Raw genomic sequence first — 21,474 nt, 5'->3', positions numbered from 1 at the left:
ACTGGAATTGAGCGTTTTTTCTTATGGCTGGTTTGCCACGCCATCAAAAATAAAAATCGTAACCATTCAATAAATTAAGTCGAGAAGCTGAGATATGAAGAATGATTGATATATAAATAACCTGGCCAAGTTTTAAGTCTGTACGGCTTTCCATCCGCGCGTTATTCGGAAAAGTGTTTCACTCAAATTTATAGAGCTTTGTATGGCGTCGCCATGTTTGTGCCCCTCGGAGGGACACAAACATGGCGGCCGTAAAGTAACAGAAACATCTGTCATTGAGTTTGCCATTGAAACGAGACATTATTACTCTAGAGCCCCGATACATTGAAATTAATATTTTGTTTAGAGCAAGAACTGTTTAGTTAGTAAAAACTTGAGCAATAACTCATCTTTTGACTTACTCAACAGCCTTATCGAGCCGCCATTTTAATGTCACGCAACGCATTAACTTGGAAATTCCGACGTGCTCCATTACATAATGAGGAACTCTGTCGGGCTTAAACGTTGCAAAACGTCAAGTTATTAGAGGGTCTTACATCTGATGAAACTAAAACCTGACAAGGATTGGTAATTTCTTATTTTGGAAATTGATGACGTCACATGAAAACCGGCACTTTTTAAAATCCTTTTATAAATAAAGTGCATCTCATTCAGACATTTTTTTTTAGTTAAAATTAATCTTGGACACATTTAGCCCTCGCCCGAAACTTCCACAGAACCTAACAGAACATACGTCGTTTAGATGTTCTATTGTTACTGTTTATAGCATTTTTTCCGCACCTGTTTGTTTCCAAGTATTGCCCCTAAGCCCTAAATGATTTGTGTCCAAAATCAAAACTTGATGATACACATACTTTTCTTTTTATTTCAGTGTTCTTGATAGCGCCCTTCTGGTGGCTCTCTCGGATGACTGAGATGCCATTTGGACAACAGAAGAGCTACACAACGCTTTTGGTGTACGGATCCATTGTTACGGGCTCCTTACTTCTTACGATAATATCCTCGTTCGGTTTCTACCTCGCTGCTCTGAAAGCTTCAGAAAACCTCCATGACAAGATGACAAAAGCAGTTATGAAAGCACCAATTCTATTCTTTGACACTAATCCAGTTGGTCGCATCTTAAACCGCTTCTCTAAAGATGTTGGGTGCATGGACGATATCCTTCCAAGAAAATTCCTTTTTGCCATTCAGTTGTGTCTCTACTTTTTCAGTGCTACCATACTTTCAGCAGTAGCAAATGTGTGGCTTTTTATCACTTGTACTCCGTTGACTGTTCTGTTTATTTACCTGGCTAAGTATTATTTGAGGTCCGCCCGGGAGATCAGACGACTTGAGGCGATAACATGCAGTCCAGTGTATTCCCATATTGCTGATAGCTTGACAGGATTGGAGATAATTCGATCATCAGAGATGGAGGACGATTTCCTTCAAAAATTTTACAAGTAAGTGTATACTCAAACTGTTACATGCATGTTTACCTTAAACATGCGTGTTTACCTTCGCAAACTATGAAGACGTTTGTAAAGAGCAGGAGATTTATCCCTAGGTTTGTTAACATAGATGAAGAAAGTTTCGTATAGTGAACAACCTTTACATTTGACAAAAGAGTGAGGATCAGCACTGATGAAAACTCCAACCATGATTTCCTTTATCGTAATGATGAGCCTATACTGGTTTACTCATAGACAGATTCTTGACCGACTATTGTAGCGTAAAAAGTCCGTTTCGACGTGTTAAGCTTGATGAAGCTAATCTGCGTTTTTTGTTTCATTTCTTTGGAGATATCAAGACAGAAACACGTCAGCGCTCGTATTATTGAAGGCCTCTATACTTTGGCTCGCGTTTAGAGGAGACCTTCTGACTAACTTTCTAGTGACTTCCGTGTCAGCTGGATCTTTGTTAGCAACACAAAGTCCCGGTAAGTACCTAATCATTGGGCACTTTCCATTCCACCACATATTCCAGTCTGAATTCGAAGAAATTTTCAAGACGACTATAGGCTTTTCTATTTGAACAATACTTTGGATACATCTGATCCTACAGGGGACTCGTGAATAACTGCCATAAATATAAGGAAATAAGTCAAGGCAAAACAGAGCATCATCCTTCTGATTTTTGCTCTTCGATCTCTTCCAAATTAGACATCAGGCATTTTCATCGCATATAGTAATGTAAAATAAAGGAAACAAGAAAGCCTTCGCTTTTGTTTTTAGCTTTGGCAGGTATGGCTCTCACCTTTGCAGCCGAGACTTTAGAAGCCTCACAATGTGGCATCCGTGTGGCTTCGGAAACAGAAAGTTACATGACATCAGTAGAGAGGGTGTTCACATACACCGAAATTGAGCCAGAGCCTGGGTACGGCACTGAAACCCTTCCACCTGAAGAGTGGCCGACAACGGGCAGCTTGACATTACGTGACTTGTCATTGACCTATTTGAAAGGCGTGCCGGCAATTTTGAACAACATAAGCGTCTGTATCGCTGATAAGGAGAAAGTTGGCGTCGCAGGTCGCACTGGTGCTGGGAAATCATCTTTAGTGACAGCTTTGTTCCGAATGCCAGAACCTGAAGGAGAGGTACTTATATAAGAAAAATCCTACTTCGGGTATAAGTTATTTAGTTAGCTCTCTCATCGTTAGCAAGAGGAACTCACTATAATCGTCAATACTGTGTAGCTTCATATTTATTACCTGGTGCTAATTGTTAACTTTTACTTTCTTTAGCTATATCAAGTCCTAATTTATTTGACATCAGGTGACATTTAGCACAACAGAACCTATCAGTAGGGAATTGCAAATAGTTTGCCTATGTCGAACGAAACAACGGTTTTCAGATGGTATGCAGACCAGATGTTTTTAGCGGTCTACTGTTGGAATGACGGTTTTAATTAACACATCAATAAGATTACAGTGAATTGGATAACAAAAAAAATACATCGATCTCCAACATTCAGCCCAGCCGGACACGTAAACCCCAAAATTCTCCAATTTGCTGGCTTTCGAAAACAAACAATGCACTGCCTATGACCGTAACCATAGAAACGGTCCTTATGGCAAAATTCTTACCAAGGAAGAACCAATCAGAACGCTCGGAATTATCTCAAGACTACCTTGCCATATGATAATAAATAAAGTTAAGTCTATTATCCATAGCTCATCCTGACTCGCATTTCTTCATTCATCACGTAGGTCATTATAGATGGTGTGAATATCAAGGATCTCAATCTTCAGGCGTCTCGCAGGTCCATGGCCGTAATAACCCAGGATCCTGTCCTCTTTAGCGGCAGTCTCAGGAAGAACCTAGACCCTTTCTCTTTGTATCAAGATCATGATTTGTGGCGTGCTTTGGAAGATGTGCAGCTGAAGACCCTGGTGCAACAATTACCTGACCAGCTGGATTACAAGTTGAGAGAGTCCGGGAACAACTTCAGTGTCGGAGAGCGTCAACTGGTCTGTTTAGCGCGGGCGCTGTTACAAAGAAGCAAGATCATCATTCTGGACGAAGCCACTGCTAATGTGGATTTCAAGACAGACAGACTGATTCAAGAAGTTATACGCGACAGATTTAAAGATTCCACTGTAGTAATCATCGCTCATCGCTTGAACACAATCATGGACTATGATAAAGTGTTGGTTATGGAGCAGGGACGAGTGGTAGAGTTTGACAAACCTGAAGTTTTGCTCGAGAATAAGAATGGATACTTGGCTCGTCTTGTTCAGGCTTCTAACTCGGCTTCCCCTCAAACCAATTTTCTTTAAACCTACTAGCACTGCATGGAATCTTCCATATAAGTCTAAAACCTGAGGCAGTCTCCCTTAAGTTATGTGTAGACATGTACCCAGTTCTTCGGTCTCCTAAGGACCTACCTGTGATAATATTTTTTGTCAAAGGGAAAAGAAAATTGTGTAAAAAATTTCGTTTTTAGGCGTTACAAAGTTTCATGCTTTTAGTAGACTCAGCTAAATTATCCAGATTTCAGCATGAGACCACCGTAGATCAAATCAAGGAGGGCCACTTTTACACAGAGTAACAGCAAGGTTAGATCGTTCTGTGGAAAAAAAAAGCCGAGCACCTCACTTAACGCGACCATTACGCTTGCTGAATAAGATATCTCCATTAGCAAGGTCTGTGCTACTGCTGGAAAACGTTAAAGACCTGCTACTTTAAAACTAGACTGCAAAGCCAGAATAACTGGAAATACTAAATCTTAACTTGTGGTTCATAACATATCATGCGGCAGAGCAAAGCACATGAAAAACTGATAACAAGAAGTTGACATGAGTTTACAATTAGAGAAAGAAAACGAACAGCATAATGTGACAGCCTACATTAACACTATCAGTAACTTCCTTCAAGAAGATATCCCTCTATAAGGACAATTTGGAACGATTAAGGGAGAAACTTCTCCTACAGCAGTACTGTGCAAAATTAATGCAAAACGATAACCGATTAATATCACGATACTCGCGATGTTTCGGCGATATTTGAATGATATTTTGCTTGAAACGATATATCACGCGAAATATCGCGAAGCCATTGTTGTAACAGACGTCGCGGTATTTCCCTGAGTACTGGCAGTGTTCAGCTTAGCGATATATTGTTCTTGTTCTGCGAAATATCGCTACAGCTAAGACTGGTAAAGCTACGGCCGATAAAATGACTGCAAAGCCGTCGGCAAATATAATATTTAAATCACGCTAATGGCGTTAATACTTATTAAATTTGTATATCGCAAGTCTTTGAAATTTTGGATGTTTTCCGGCTTTTAAATGAATTTTTTGGCTTTACCTTGAATGATAATCATTATTAAACGAAGTTTCTTTAACATTTCTTTCATTCGGTCATCCTTCGTTGAGACGAGATTAGCTATTCGATACTCAAACGAAGTGATATGCATATTGTGTTTAAATGTAGATTCCTGATTAAATTAGATTACTAATGAAATGCTTATCGCTGAATTTCTTTAAAGGTTATTGTGTCGAGTAGATGATGAAGATTTTGTGGGAGCTCCGCTTTTAAGCCTGACTAAATCGGTATTTTAGTGTTTTTCTTTGCAGCAAACAGAAATAACTCTCTTGGAATTCTCTTGTATTTTCCCTGTCAAAAAGCCGTCTTTCTTCAAAACTCCTAGGTTGGTGGATAACTTGACGTCTCATGAGTTCGTCGAGTTCCTCTTCACTAGATGACGATATGTTTTGACGCTCTAATATGTTTTTCAGAAGCCGTACTCAATGTTTGCAAATGACATGCGACTAGTATTTTGCACTTGTGATTTACAAGTTGGACTCTTGAAAAAAAATACAATTCGGAGTCTTGTAAAAGTTTTATTAACTTGATTCTTACTATCTTTTACAAGTGTAGCGCTACACCTGTAATAACCAGTCGGACACTTGTAACCTGGATTTGTAACGATTTTTAGTAATCAAACTCGTTTTCGTCTGCGCTTGTAAATACAATAGTCCGACTTGTGGATTTAACACAAGTGTAAAAGTTTTATCAAATTGACCCCTGGACATGTAGCGATGTTTATTAAACTCGTTTTCGTCTGCGCTTGTAAATACAATATCTTCTTCCTTAATCAAGATATAGTGATTCTTTTCATTTCTTGTGTTTTCCGAGCGAATTGAACCCTGATTAAGGTGGCTGAACACAGTATTTGATACCTGTGTTTCATTCACCTTTTTGATCTCTCGGTCGCCAAAAATGGCAGCAAGCAAGTTAACAACACAAACTTTGCTTTTTTGATGGTTAAGCTGACGTGGGTGCCGTTGCCATGGCAACATGAATAAAAATAAAAAGGCCTTTAAAATCGGTTTTGTTTATTTGTAGAAAATCCAGTCATTAGATTTTCGTGATAATTTGCATGCAACAAACTTGTAACGATTCTCACAAGTTAACACTATTTTGCTAATTTAACAGAGAGATCTTTAATTATCCCTTGTTGAAGGTTCACTGTAATATCTAGAATTTCCTCCGTTAAAGTTCAATTATTTTCAATACTCCAGTTACTTATTTCCTAAAGTATTTTCCTGCCAAATTTCGTGAAATTCTTAAGAGTGGTTCTCGAGAAATAGGCGTATTTCCGAGAGTGCAATTTTTCATTCAATCGCAATTTTTTGACTTACTACGCATGCACTGCATTTAACTGGGTTCTTTCGGTAACAAAGAAAAAGCTGAGAATTGCTGGGTTCCTTGCATCGTTACCTTTTCTAACAAAGCTTCGTGATGAAAGACTAAAGCCATCAATACACTGCGTTCAATTATAGAGAAAAATAGCACAGATAGTGCGGGTGTTGAGTAAATAAAATGATCGCTCTATTGACGGCATGTTTGTTTTTTGCAATCCTTGTGCGCGCGCTGAATTGCATCAGCAAAAGCGCGCGCGAAAACTGTGTTCGGCCACCTTAAGGTCATTCCTCTCATTTGCATCGCGCATCCTTACTGCGCATAATTTATGGTGTCATTAGCGCGCGCTTGTCCACGCGCATATTGAAAACATGACGGATTTGCCTTGATATTGAGCCCTGTCAGTTGAAAAATGGTCCTAGCTCACCAACGAGCATGGGCACCCCAATTTTTTTTCCAGTCGTTGTAATCAACTAATCATAAGCTTTGCGTGAGAAAAGACTCATCTAATTTCTATTGCTGAAAATTAAATAAATAAGAAAAATAGCAGATACACTGTGGTCTTTTCTATTTTGCAGTCGGTAACCATGTCAAGAAATTTGGTTCAAATTTTTAATCAAGGATTTAGCTTTCTGTCTGAATCAAACTTAAACGTTTATTTGTGTCCGACACAATGTATTGACTGTAGTTTAATGCGTGTTCTTATGAGTCCGGGCTCACAAAGATGTTACAATTACTGGGAATGCGTCCTTATAATAAGCATTAAATAATGCCAAAATAGGGCATTTTCAATGCCTCACTGCTCCTTAATGAGTATGGGCACCCCCCTTTTTTATTTCAAAATTGAAGTTATCATATGACAAATATTCAGTGGACAAAGTTTGAACAAAAATCTATTGTCACTTTTATTTCAGAGGAATTACCTTAAGTAGACACACTTTTCTAATTAAAACAAAACTCAAAAACTATGCAAATTCAGCGATAAAAAGCTGACCGGTATTGCTTCAAATCATTTTATATTCTAGCCAAATACAGCTCAGTCAATGAATTTTAGGTTTACAGTTTTATTTTCGTGGGATCTACAAGCATTTTTGCATGAACACCGATCAAAATTCGAGAAAATTGCAGTTCAGCCCCTTTGAAATTTGCAGTGTAACGCAACTGAATTCGCGGTGAATTCAAACTAAAAATAGATCGGTTTGTGAAAACGCCGAGATAGGAATAAGGGTAGTTGCACCCTCCTAGTGATGGGCTCTGTTTCGTTGATCAAATAGGCGTTGCCTCTTAATTGACAGATTTATTTGATGACAAGAATCGTGATTGACATAAATTATATACACTGATTTAAAGGCGTTAGGTTATTGTGTCTCAAACCAGTTTTTCAGTAGAATCGAGGTGAGAAAGAAGTTATTTTAGTCTGTCTGTCTGTTAAACCCGCTTACCTGGAGAATCTGTTTGTTAAACCCGCTCACCTGGAGAATCTGTTGAAGACTCAGTGCTAACCCGTAAAGTGCGACTGTTGTAACTACCCGCCACAGAAGTAAGTTGAAATTCCATTTTTGTGAATTTAGCTTCGAGATAAAGATTTGCTTTTGTTTGCTCTGATTGCGAATTATAAATGTATTTTTTTTAGATCGAATAATTATTAAACCTTGGCTTGATATTATGCGGTTTGTGGTGGTCTTTTGAGCTAGCCAGTTCAATGTGCAACAGGCTCCTGACTAACAGGCCTCGAAATCTGGGCTTAAGCAAAGGCTTGCGCAGTCCACGGTATATGTACTACGCGTGCGCACGAGAATCATTACCGTATTTTTCTTCGATGAAATAACTAAGACGAATCCTTTTTCACTCTACATTTTCTCTATGATTCCAAGAGGGTCTTGCCAAAATAAAACAACGAGAACAAAACAAAAAAAAAAAGAATGTTTTTTCAGAATTGAATTAAGATATAAGTTGTAGCAATGTACAGGAAAACTCGAAAGATTGTTGTGCAATCTCTATCAAACAGCAATTTAGGCTAGCTTATTGGAGAAGAAAGGCGGTCTTACTGGTTACACCTTTTCAATATTTTAGTATTTAAGTAGTCATTAGTTCCAATAACAGAAACTAATTCAGGTAAGTGTTAACGTACGTGTTACGGGAGTTTGTTTGAAGAAAACCGACTTCAAAAGATCTGCGAATGAGCACCTTTTCCTAATTAAAGTGTGCTGGTATTTACCAAGAGGTTTCTGGTAAAAAGAGATATTTAGCACTAACTAAAATTGTCCATCTGCAATCTCCTCTTATAGAATAAGGTCTGCTGTGATTTTACGTCGTAGAAAATAGAACTCTAAATTAAGAACAGAACATGCCAGCAATAGCGATAAATTGTTCCAGGAAAATGGTCAGGTCAAACACATTTTAGTATTTCACCTGGCCAGAACTCGAGGTAACGTACTTCCAGATTAAAATAACACCAACTACGAAACTTAATGAAACTCATTCTCTTTGAGCTAAACCAATTCAAGGACACACAAATTAAATATTTACCGAGATTTTTCCATCAAGATGATTTCCACCGAAAGATTTCTCTATAATATTACATTTTTGTTCTTTAACACTTTAGAAACACGTGGTACATGTTAAATTTTTCACGTATTCGTGGCCTTGTAGCCCATGGCGACACCCAGACGTTTTGCTTAGTTGTTATTCAGCGACTTCACAGTAAAATATCAAGCATAAAACAGGATGCTGGTACGGTCTGAAATAGTGTATGACATTGTTTAACAAATCAGGCATCTTTCTAAAAAATAGCCGTACAAAGATCATAGGAAGAGACTCAGGAATCACTCTGTTAGATTATCCCCTCTGCAATGGTAATAACTTTTCTTTTGGAAATACGCGAATCTAATTGGTAAGTAGGTAAGTTATTCCGCTGTCGTCCATTTTCCCTTCAGATTATAATTATTATACCCTCATCGAAACACTCGGGGGTTGGGAAAATTCTCGAAATTCATGCAAACTCTCGGGCTGCATAAGCATCTCGGATTCTCCCCTTCCCTCTCATGTTTAGATGAGGCTATTTAAATACAGAAAAAAGTACTCTACTGCTTGCTATCTAATTGTGAAACAATGCACCTCATGTAAAATAACTAAGGAGTCTTTTACAAGGACTGCTGTTACAATATATTTGCGGATTCTCGATCGACTATCGATCCTGCTTGCAGTTATGTTATGATGCATTACTAATACAAATGCCGGTATCCCACGTACATAAACGTACTTTCCGTACATCTACAACGCGCCGCATGATTGCTATGAGTCCTCTTCAAACTCCTCCTTACTGTCCCCCGATCCACAACTGAATTGTGGACTTTGGACTGGAAGTGCAACGAAAGTTCGGATTGATATCGCGATAATTACCAAAGTTATCTTCGCTGTCGAGCACATCGCCTCTGTGTTTCCATTGAATTCGCAAAAATTTTTGTAACTGTCCGTGTGCAGGGAATGTATGTGTTCCTTATTTCACAGCGGTGCAGTGCATAAGACACATTCGTAACCCTGGATGTTTAGAATCTTGAATTGATAGCACTTGCCTGAGATCGGTACTGGGATATTTGTAATATCGAAATTTGCCAGCGAAGTTCGCATGTAATCTCGGTACACAACCCCGTCTGTCTCGTAGCGGCAAGTTGCTCGCCAGTGGGTTGACTGTTTTGCAAGCCATTGAAGATATGTTGGACGGAACAAGTACGCCTACCAGTTGTACATTTCACCGCTGACAGCATTTGAGTCAGTGTAGTCCGAAAAGACAACGCCTTAGAACGGAATAAAACAATCGAAATCGTGAGTTTGGAAGCATGATTTTAAGATACCATTTCGCCGCGTGGAAGATCCTTGTTTTCTCTACTCAAGCTTTCCTTGCGCTTTGACGTTCCTATCTTTTTCTCCCCTCCTCACTTATTTTCGTACTCGGTATATCATCAGTTTCTGCGAGCAAACGTTAATTAAGGAGATTAAAAGGCAGAAGTCAGGTAAGCTAAGATAAAGTACAGCACTACACTACTCCTTACTTTTATCGTAATTTACCGTAGAATTCCAAAAGTGCGAGATCCCCCGTTACTTTTGCATTTAGCAGGTAAAAGGAGCCGCTACTTTCGGGTAGCCGTTACTTTCGGGTAGCCCTTACTTACGGGTAGCCGTAACTTTCGGGTGGTAAAAAACGTTTGTACGGTAACAGTCGTTTCAGACAAAGCGGACACATAACACATGAAATTAAAAGTTTCGTTTATGTATCTTCTAGCTACCCACATAACCAAAGGGGACTGTATAAACAAAGAAGACCCTAAACGTTGGCACTGTGGGCCGAAAGTATAATGGTCGCAATAAATCGCTACTAGACAAATACCAGCAGCTTATAAATCATAGTTTCAAGAAGTTAAGTGACTTTATCAAGACATGACGCTTCGCTTCTGTGAATCGGATAAAGAGGTCTTTATGCATTGGTTTTTAATACAACAATTATTTTAACATCTTTTAAAACGCTGAAAGATGGATTCGGCTAACGTGTTTACATCCTTGTTCCCACCCAATTCAGACCGCATGGTGATCCATTTGGGTCGTGTCAATTAAGCAACTTGACCTACGCAACTGATTGCATGCATGTGGGAGTATGTTCAAACAGAACATTGTGACTTCCCGAACGAAGCATCACATGACCTGAAATGGGTGGCAACAAGGGTGGAAAAATGTCGGCTGAATCCGTCTATTAGGAATAGCATAAATTCAACCAAAAACTTTGCCTTTTTTGAGAGAAAGTGTTTGACCACAGCTTTTAAAACGTCGTAACCAGGCTAACAAAACTGTGGTATACGGTGTCCCCAGCACCACAGAGGCGTAACCGAACTGTTTACAAAGCACCTGTATAAGTGCCACAATAAAAGTGTGAATTTTTAAGAGGCTAGTGTTATATCATGTTCATTAGTGCCTCGAGGGGGCTATGACATAGCGCGCGCCAGTCCCAGCTTATTCGCCGGGACGAGTTGCACGAAAGCGAAGCTAGTTGGGCCTCGGTGTTTTGTTTTGATAATACTTCCCCAGAAAAGTCTTGCTTCGTCGACGATCTGGCCTGTTTTATTTCGCTATGCCTACGGGTTTTTGTGTTCCTCAATGCCACCAATAGGGATAGAAATCGTCCAACGTTCGCCTCTAAGGGAAAATAGTGGACCCATGCAATTCGTTGAGACGAAGGAATTGAGTTCACTATCGTCGAGGGAAGTGAAGTTTGTTCGCTACAATTTCAGGTTGGAAGATCTTAGAAAATCGTTTAAATGACGAGCTGATGTGGTGTCTGGTGGTGTTCCAACACGATTTGCATGGCCAGCACCTCCCCACAGTAAAGAAAAGCTTCTCTTGAGGTACATCCTCAAAACAAAACTTTCTCTCCCGTGGAAGACTTCACTCCCTTCTGGTGGCATTCAGGAACACAAAAACACGTAGGCATAGTGAAATAAAACAGACCAGATCGTCGACGAAGCAAGACTTTTCTGGAACAAAACACCGAGGCCCAACTAGCCTCACTTTCATGCAACTCGTCCCGGGCGATGACCGAGGGGTCCGCCATATTTGCAAGGGTGTCTCATATACGAAATCTCCATGTACGCACGGCCGTGCGTATATAAGATGACGTGTGCAGTTTCAATTTAGCTGTAGAATTTCCGTCGTTTAGAGCAAGTTTCTTTTGTTTTAGTTTCGGCGATGTGAAGATCTTTCTGAGCAATCCAAACCCTACTTCGAGCCTTAGACTTTTGCCAAGCTAAGATATTTACTTAAACTTGAGTATTTTTACTTTGTTTGTTCACATTTTCATTGAGTATTTTTGACTTTGTTTGCCTACATTTTCATTACAATTAATTCGACGAAGCGAATTTTTCTTTGACAATTTTAGAAACAAGGATAAGCGTTTTTGATAAAACTGTGCTTAACTAATTGTGGCGTGTTGGGATCCTAATGACCTTTGTTTTCCTTCACCGTGCGACGTGAGAACTTTGTAGTCAATCACAAACAAAACATGTTTAAGCGTCCAAGTTGTTGTTGTCATGTTATAAAAGAATTGGTTCATGCTCTTAGCTGTGCATGTATCGAGTTATTGATGCACTTGGGAGATTTGGAGAGCACTCAAGAAGCTAGAGTTGCTCCATGCTCTTACGCTTCTTTCGTGCTCTCCAAACTTCCCGGGGGTATCCATAACTCGATATACGCACGCTAAGCATGAACCAATTTTTTATTCATGTCTTATGTAATAAGTCAAATTATTCTAGCATTTTGATTGGTTCTCATCTATGATCTATCAAAGGACAGGTGCATAGATGACGTCATTATAGCAAACATTTTCCAGAATATTTTCAGAATTTACATAATATTTTACGTGACTGGACGAAAGATAAGGTACAAAAAAAGTCTTCTCGAGACTGTGAACAGGTACGAGAAGCAGGAACAAGAAAGAAAAAGCCGTTTCTTTTTTAGAAATTGACTCTCAGTCCGCAGTCGAGGGAGACTAAACCGAACACAAAATTAGTATTAAAATTATTTCAAGGTAGGAAACCATTGCTTTGTCTCAAATCTAACAAACTCAATAAGCAAAATGCTTATGAGATCAATTTATTTAAACAGTTCAACTTTTTAAGCCTCAAAATAGTTGTTTACGCAGATTGGTGTCAGAAAGAAAAAACATATCCCATACAGAGAAAATTGAACCCTGACGCATTTCTAGGAGGTACCCTGAATCATTTTCTAGAACCTTAGATTAAGTTAATCCTTAAAACTCTTAGATGACTCAGCCGTTCGTTCACGTTTGTTGAAGATATTTTTCAGTACCTTTTGCTATAGTTACCTCCAGCCTGCATAAGATACTTAGTTTACTGCTGATAAGATCTTGCAACAAAATATCAAGGTAAAAGTGTAAAACCCCTATCTAAGCCTTATACCCAAGGTAATCCCTCTTAAGTTATTTTTAGACATGGTACCGAGTTCTGCCGCGGATGTTACTCACGCGTTGCGTGGGTAAGACGTGGAGGATACAATTAGACCAAAAAATGGCGAACCACGCGTCCTGAAACAAAAATCTCCAAGCTCGTTTGAAGTCTTAACTGCACAATCACAGCGGAGGAAAAATTCGTTTTGCGGAGGTAGTTCTAGCGAGAACGACGAATTTCTGGGGTTAAGTCCGGTTATAAAGCTAAAGGTTAAGATAGCTCTCGCGAAAGTTACCTTGACGCCGGCAGAACTAAACCTTACTTTAGGTATAAGGCATATATGGGGTATTAACCCAAGCCTGATCTTGTTTGTATCTAGAAATAAATTCCGTTTTCTTCCCGTCTTAGCGGGTTTAAAGACTAATGTTTTAAGGGCAAGCTGAGTTAGAAGCCTGAACAAGACGAGCCAAGTATCCATTCTTATTTTGAAGCAAAACTTCAGGTTTGTCAAACTCAACCACTCGTCCCTGCTCCATAACCAACACTTTATCATAGTCCATGATGGTGTTCAAGCGATGAGCGATGGTTACTACTGTGGAATCTTTAAATCTGTTGCGTATAACTTCTTGAATCAGTCTGTCTGTCTTGAAATCCACATTAGCAGTGGCTTCGTCCAGAATGATGATCTTGCTTCTTTGTAACAGCGCCCGCGCTAAACAGACCAATTGGCGCTCTCCGACACTGAAGTTGCTCCCGGACTCTCTCAACTTGTACTCCAGCTGGTCAGGTAATTGTTGCACCAGGGTCTTCAGCTGCACATCTTCCAAAGCACGCCACAAATCATGATCTTGATACAAAGAGAAAGGGTCTAGGTTCTACCTGAGACTGCCGCTAAAGAGGACAGGATCCTGGGTTATTACGGCCATGGACCTGCGAGACGCCTGAAGATTGAGATCCTTGATGTTCACACCACCTATAATGACCTGTACAGTGAATGAAGAAATGTGAGTCAGGATGAGCTGTGGCTGATTGACTTAGCTATGTTTATTCTTATCAGGCAAGGCAGTCCTCAGGTAAATCTGAGCGTTCTGATTGGCTCTTCCTTGGTAAGGCCGGAGTTTGCAATACGGACCGTTTCTATGGAAAAGGTCATATGACGTTTATTTTTATTTTTGAAGGTTTTCTGGGTTTATGTGTCCGGCTTGGGTGCATGTAGGATATTGATGTATTGTTTTTCTCTTTTGTTTTAATCTTGATGTGTTAAGTGTCATTGTCACTAGGGACCAGGCAGGGTCCACGGATCGAGGTCGGCCGATTCCCTCCAAACTCTCAGCATTTTTTCCCTATCAGATAAGATAACGACCGGTGGTATTTTTAGTAAGATAAAATAAATTTCATAGAATTTAGACCACCCCCTAGTTTTTGGTGCTATTTTGGTCACGTGAGAAGGGAAGTTTGGGTAAACTTCCACGAATGATTTTACGTTTTTCGCATTAGCCTTATTCATTTACACGAACTGTACATACTTCCCAGCCTATAAACAGCTCATATCTCCAACATAAACGAATTTGGCTAAAAATAACTTACTTTGGAGCGCTTCCAAATATCATCACTTCGTGGCTATCGTGGGTAAGAAGAATTTTGGCAATTTTTAAAGCTGGTTTTCTCTAAAGTGCGGCAGTTTATTTCCAGATCAAAAGTATTTCTTATTAGTCTGTCCTAAAGTCTTTCAAAATACGCAAACTCTCATTTGGCAAATTAAAATCCTGTCGCGTGAGCTTTCTCACGACTTTAACCTAATTTCCTAATTTGCATAATTGTAGTTTTTCCCGGAAATATTTCACGCTTGACTAATTTGCGACGCATTCCAGGTACTTAAGACTAAGAGCAACACATTTCTTTTTCAGATTAGTACAGTGGCTTTGTATAGTATACTGCACCGGAGCATTTTGTCAAACTCTTTAAAATATTGAGCGGTTCTAATTTTTGGTAGAAGTACACCGTCAGGAAGGATAATTTTCCATTCCTTATCTTATCATCTGCAGACAGCTGTAGTCGATTCTTTACACTGATCCAATTTAGCAGATGTTGCCGTTTGCAATATGAATGTTAGTTTGACTTGCTCGTTCAGTTCTCCTGATTCTGCCTGTAGTTTGGAGGGCACGGGGTCGCAGATTGTACCCCTGTTGGCATGTAAGCTAGACATTACTGCACATCTACTAAGCCTGGGAGTGAGCTCAAGGCAACAGCGAACCGGAGACGAAAACGTTAATGAGGTTGACCTGATCCTGAATAGAGCTGGATACTTTGTTGCAACCGAAGACGAGAAAACATCAATGACAATATGCCCGAGACATAGAAAAAAATTAACTACAGACTGGGCTGGCAGAAAGAGCAACACATGCTCGTATCCAAGTCATCGAGAACCGCGGAAAACTATAATGAAACCGCGCCGCGTAAACGCCACCTTGTCGGACGAAATTTATCAATTTCACCATGCCACAGTTCCCATCGGCTCGGGTAAGTACAAACTGAGTGCAGCCAGACCGCAGCCATAATCCTCAGAATTGCGGGGTGGGCTTGACTGGTAAATACAAACGAAAACTTTATTTCGAAGGTGCGTATTTTACTTTGTGCTTGTTCATATGGTCAGTACATAAATTTTAATTTTTATTGGAATATGCCAAGGGAAGGAAGCCAGACGTAATCCCATGCCATTGTTTTTTGTGTTTGAACGAGCTGTTAGCTTTTAGTCGACTCGTTTAAATAAACAAAGGCATTGCTCGATTCTGTTATATTGTCTCGTATCCTTATAACTTTTTCTGAAAAAGGGAGGGAGGGGGTGGGGCGTTATGGTAGTGCTTCGAGGTGGACTGAAGTGGTAATTTGCTAATCAGGCACCCTGCCTGCAAAATGACTTCAAATGGGAGAGAATGGGGAGGAGGGGAACCAGGAGGGAAACCAGGAGGGGGCCTAGAGGGAATGGGAAGGTGGGTGGGGCTGCAAGGGACGCCCACCGCCCATTATTTCACTCGCCTTCCTTCCTTTGGCTGTCATGAAAGGAAATTACAGCACTTTAATTTGGTGTTGCGTAAGTGCACAAACCAGATTGACAACAACAACAACAACTTTATTTGCACTCAGCTAGAAATTAAATGAACAAAACTAAGTTAAAATAAAAAGAGTACATGGCTGCCCGAAATAACCTTAATGGGTTAATAAGACTGGGCAGCCGTCCTTAGTTAAGCTGGGTACGATGACGATGACCATGATGACGATGGTTACGGTGACGGTAAGGGTGACTCACGTTGATGGTGATCGTGATGGTGATTGTGGTCAGTGTTGTTAATCTATTTATCATTATCATTTTTATTGACAGCTGTGTGTTCCAACTGCCGCGGAGCACACTACAAATCCCGTAAGGCTCGCTGTTTCATGTCTGGAGAGCAGGTAAGCTACTGCACATTGCCCATTCATAGCTTAGTAATCAGAGGATTTTTTGATGTGCCCCACAGGTGCCCTGATATCTATAACGACTGGCAACATGAATAAAAGGTATCTTTGTTGGTTTTCCTGTCTTTTCTTCAATGGGTGTCCGTTTTGAATCGTTTAGGCGTGGTCGATTTCCGAGAGGCTTTGGACCTAGTTATAAAGATAGCGGTTTATCCGAGTTTTCCGATCACGCGTCGAGAACGGTTTCTGAATGGCAACTTGGTCCCAGTCCTAACTAAGATTCAACCGCTCTTAAATAATGACCAGTGCTTGAAGACACCAACAAGAACAAAAATGCGAGGAAGCCCTTTGGCATCGGCTAGGAAACACATATAGAGTTTCCACAGTTACATGTATTGGAGATCTTTGAGGAATTACTAATAATCTTGTTCATAATTTGCTAATCCATTTTATTATGCTTCAGGATCCTTACTCAGACACCTTGGGGATTGGAGACGATATCGAGGAGTCTGATTCCGCCACTTTCTCTGTCATTACTGTTTGTGAGGAGAGCATAATGCCAGCCACGGTGTGTGCAGAGGTCTCAAGCACTGGTGAGGGGTCAGAAACAGTCTCTTTGCAGTCCCATTCGTCCCAAGCCCCGATACCAGAAGAAGAGATTAGCATATGGGTTGACGAGATGGAGGAACAAAACAGCAAACGGCAGAAATTAAACGACGCTGTCCACAGCATCTCAGGTGGCCGGTACAGCCCTGTAATGTCCACCCTGAACACGACCTGGGACGACGTCTCTGACACCCAGCAGCGATATTACATCCGCAAAGCTAAAGAGACTATAGCGACCTCATTGTCAGTCATCACTCCCGGCCAAGAAGAATTGGTTTGGAAGGCGTTACAAACGGAGGCACTTTTGGATCCAAACAGAGACAACCAAGGCAAGCGCAAGCGTTTTGATCCCAACTCTGGTCTTGTCGACATTTTAGTCAAGGCCTATGGACAAGCAGGTCATTGGCAAACAAAGCGGCAGATCCTTTCCCTCTTTGCAGACGACTTTTCAAGAGCTGAGCTTCAAGAGATGATCCCTGGGCTCTCCAAATGGCGCATTGATCAAGCTCGCCAGCATGCAACAGAAGCCGGAAAGGGCCAACCACTCCCCGAAATTCCTAGTTTCCGTACAAGAATTGAGCACGAAAAGGTGGATCATTTCATTGAATATATCTCCAGACCAGAATTTGTCCAGGACGTGGCGTTCGGGACAAAAACTCTCAAGCTTGACTCGGGAGAGAAGATTATCATACCAGCGGTCATAAGGACCGTCATCCCTTCACGCATCATCAGACAATATTTAGACTATTGTAAAGAACAAGAGTTCGAGCCAGCGAGCCAGCGTTCTCTCTACCGAATGATTGAGGTGTGTTCGGCCTCTATGCAGAAATCCCTTCAGGGACTTGACAACACCACTGCAGAGAGTACAGAGGCATTTGACCAGGTATTTTTGATGTTGGAGGGCTTAGCAGATCAGGGCATCAGCGTGACTGCCACTCAGAAATTACTAAAGGATGGAAAAAGGTACTTGAAGAATGATTTCAAGACACATATCGGACGAGGTGAACATTGTGGTGATCACTGCACGGTCCACGCACTAAGTGACAGTAGTGCATGGGAGTTTAGGAGCGAATGTGATCACCAACACTGCTACGAATGTGAGCGCTGTGAGAGTCTGGAAGGAGTACTGAGAGAGGTGGCAGAGATGCAAGACAAAGCGGACATGACAGAAGAGGAGAGGGGTAGGCTGAGGTTTGAGTACACAGATTGTGTGCGCAACATACAGGCTTGGAAGGCTCACTTGCTACGGTCAAGTAACCAGGACGAAGCCAAGCAACATATCCTCCAGAAGTTAGACGAGAACTCGTGTCTTGTCATAATGGACTGGGCCATGAAGTTTCTGCCTGTGCAATACAGAGAACAGATGAGTGATTTTTTTGGCAAGAGGGGAAGAAGCTGGCATATCAGCGCAGTAATCACTAGAACAACAGTGGAGAGCAAGCATGAAGTCGAGTGTTTTGTACACATTTTCAACAACTGCTCCCAAAATAGCTTTGCCGTTCTTTCAATCATAGAGGACTTGCTGCACAAAGTCAAACAGGAGTATCCAGTTGTGACAACAGCCTACCTCCGATCAGATAACGCTGGATGTTACCACAATGGGCATCTGTTGCTAAGTCTTAGAGAATTGGGGGTGAGAACCGGTGTCAGGCCAGTGCGATATGATTTCTCAGAGCCACAGGCTGGTAAGGACATCTGCGATAGGAAGACTGCTGCTATGAAGGCACACATAAAGCGCTGGGTTAACGAGAGGCACGACGTCGTCACTGCTGAGGATATGAAAACAGCACTAGAATCAAATGGTGGTATCAAAGGGTGCAGAGCAGCGGTCGTCGAGGTGGACACGACCAGGGAGAGAAACAAAGATGGCAAGATACCAGGTATTAGCGTGTTGAACAATTTCCAGTATGAGGAGTGTGGCGTCCGTGTGTGGAAAGCGTACGACATCGGCCCTGGACGCCTCATCCCCTATAGTGGTCTTGGAGTTACACCACAAGGAGATACTGGGCTAAGGGTGATAAAGCCATTTGGTCAAGCTACACACAGGGGAAGTGTGGGTGAGAGCGTCAGGAACCAGTCCGAGATCTACTCTTGCCAAGAGACTGGATGCGTCCTCACGTTCAAGACCCAAGCAGAGGCAGACACCCATATGGACACGGGCAAGCACCGTCTTGAGGTGGACTGCGAGTCCATGTATGACCGCGTTAGGAGGAAATGGGCGGGAATTACGACGGGGGTGACGTTTGCTCCGGATGTGCCATCAACCTCATCGCAAGGTGAGGATAATGGCAGCACTGTCAGAGGATATGACCCTAGACCATTGGGGTGGGCTCTGAAGATAACAAAACGACCCACCAGAATGACTGATAACGTCAAGGCCTTCTTGATGAAGAAATTTGAAGAGGGTGCAAGAACTGGAAACAAGGCCGATCCTGTGCAGGTAGCGAGGGAGATGAAGACCCTCAGAAATGAAGACGGAGAGCTCACGTCTAAGCCCGAAGAGTGGAGGACTGCGCAGCAAATCAGCAGCCTGTTTTCACGTCAGACAGCGGCGCTGCGTCATAGGGGTATTGATGCGGAGGAAATCCCTGAGGAAGACATCGAGGCCGCAGAGTCGGAAATGGCCCTTGACACCCTTAGAAGTTTGGTGATGGATGATATGGGTAAACCAAGCCATCCAATCATCGTGGGTGATAGCAATATCTGCGAACTTGTAAAGAACAAGAACCTTGACTCACTCAAACTGGCAGTTCTGAAAGAAATCTGCAATCAGCTACACTTGACGACAAGTGGACCGCTGTCAAGAAAAAAGACTTTCGTCGAGGCCATTGAAAAATTTTCTGAGAGTTGCGCGTGTTTTCAAAAATAACGTCACATGGTTTTAGTAGGGAGGATCTCATTGCTTCTACCCCCATCTTCTCTATTGGGGCCTTTTAGATAAGTGCAGGGACCCTTACATAACAGGGTTTATAAATACTTGTAAAATTGTAAACAATATAAGACTGAAAACTGAATGAATGCTATGGTAAACACAGTAAAACGAAAACTGCAAGGATTTTTACGCATTGCTAAACGCCAGCTGTCCGTTGCCATACTTAAATGCTATCATGGATAAAACCAATCCGGGTTTTCTTCATCGACGAAAAAGCTGTGCTTAAAGAAATAGGACGAAGATTTCAGCAGCAATAAACACGGATTGCTCAGCTTTAGTAACGTTTTGTCACTTTCCCAGCCAGGAATCTATTACGTAACAGTGTATTAAGTTTCGACTCACTAATTTGCACAGCCATGTTACTTAATGTTCGAATTACATTTCCTCTTCCACCGAATTGACTGTCATTTCGGCAACTTGTTCACCTCCCATCACATGTAGTGAAAAAATAACTCTGGAAGTCTCCAAAACTGTTCACTAACTTACAAAACACAATCTTGAGTCTGTCTGGCATACTAATTTGCATGTCCGTGGTTATTAAAATGACAGAATTCGATTCGCGAACTGTCATGTTCCTTGTGGACTGTCAACGTCTGCAAGATCGAAACAACAATAGTTTCAAAAACAAGAACTTAAATAAAATTTGTTTCATTAGGTGTAGGGTCATCATCGCTTGTATGTAATATCAACAAATACGCGAAGTTTTCCGGGGAAAAATCGACAACATGCAAATTAGTCAAATTTGAAGAAAGCTTACGGGAGGGGATTTTGACCCACCAAATGACAAAATACGCGGTTGAAGTATAGCCACTTATCTGAAAAAGTTATATTTTTCTCTTAGTCATAGTAAAAAAGCCAATAAACGCCTCTAACATGTCGCAAATCTAGAGGAAATTTTTCCCGGAAAAACTACAATTATGCAAATTAGGAAATTAGGTTAAAGTCGCGAGAGAGCTCACGCGACAGGATTTTAACTTGCCAAATGAGAGTTTGCGTATTTGTAAAGACTCTAAGACAGACTAATAAAAACTAGTTTTGATCTGGAAATAAACTGCCGCACTTTAGAGAAAACCAGCTTTGAAAATTGCCAAAATTCTTCTTATTTACGATAGCCTCTAAGTGATGATATTTGGAACCACTCCAAAGTAAGTTATTTTTAACCAAATTCGTTTATATTGGAGACATGAGCTGTTTATAGGCTGGGAAGTATGTACAGTTCGTATAAATGAATAAGGTTAATGCGAAAAACGTAAAATCATTCATGGAAGTTTACCCAAATTTCCCGTCTCACGTGGCCAAAATAGCACCAAAAACTAGGGGGGTGGTCTAAATTCTATGAAATTTATTTTATCTTACTAAAAATACCACCGGTCGTTATCTTATCTGATAGAGGAAAAATGCTGAA

The 21,474-nt window shown here is 41.0% G+C and overlaps 2 protein-coding genes and 1 pseudogene across 2 annotated transcripts in view; 2 read left to right on the top strand and 1 right to left on the bottom strand.

Annotated features, from left to right (window-relative positions):
- Positions 1-8,048, top strand: part of LOC110040182 (ATP-binding cassette sub-family C member 4-like) — a 26,566-nt gene extending 18,518 nt beyond the window's left edge. Inside the window, exons 6-9 of the mRNA XM_089277621.1 lie at positions 872-1,442; positions 1,782-1,918; positions 2,214-2,575; positions 3,188-8,048. Coding sequence (XP_089133747.1) covers positions 872-1,442; positions 1,782-1,918; positions 2,214-2,575; positions 3,188-3,757 — 1,640 coding nt within the window. The 3' untranslated portion in view covers positions 3,758-8,048. The remainder of the gene's footprint in view (positions 1-871; positions 1,443-1,781; positions 1,919-2,213; positions 2,576-3,187) is intronic.
- A 5,458-nt stretch (positions 8,049-13,506) lies between these two features.
- Positions 13,507-15,284, bottom strand: LOC149098648 (ATP-binding cassette sub-family C member 4 pseudogene; annotated as a pseudogene).
- Positions 15,285-16,426: 1,142 nt separating this feature from the next.
- Positions 16,427-20,858, top strand: LOC149098647 (uncharacterized). The gene is made up of 2 exons (XM_089277679.1): positions 16,427-16,528; positions 16,995-20,858. The coding sequence occupies exons 1-2, from the start codon at positions 16,514-16,516 to the stop codon at positions 20,004-20,006; spliced, it is 3,027 nt and encodes a 1,008-aa protein (XP_089133805.1). The 5' UTR covers positions 16,427-16,513; the 3' UTR covers positions 20,007-20,858.
- The last annotated feature ends 616 nt before the right edge of the window (positions 20,859-21,474 follow it).

This window comes from Orbicella faveolata, unplaced genomic scaffold, assembly GCF_042242905.1.
Source record: "Orbicella faveolata isolate gen_17 unplaced genomic scaffold, um_ofav_v1 contig_46, whole genome shotgun sequence".
Lineage (NCBI taxonomy): Eukaryota > Metazoa > Cnidaria > Anthozoa > Scleractinia > Merulinidae > Orbicella > Orbicella faveolata.
This window is presented reverse-complemented; position numbering and strand designations above follow the sequence as displayed.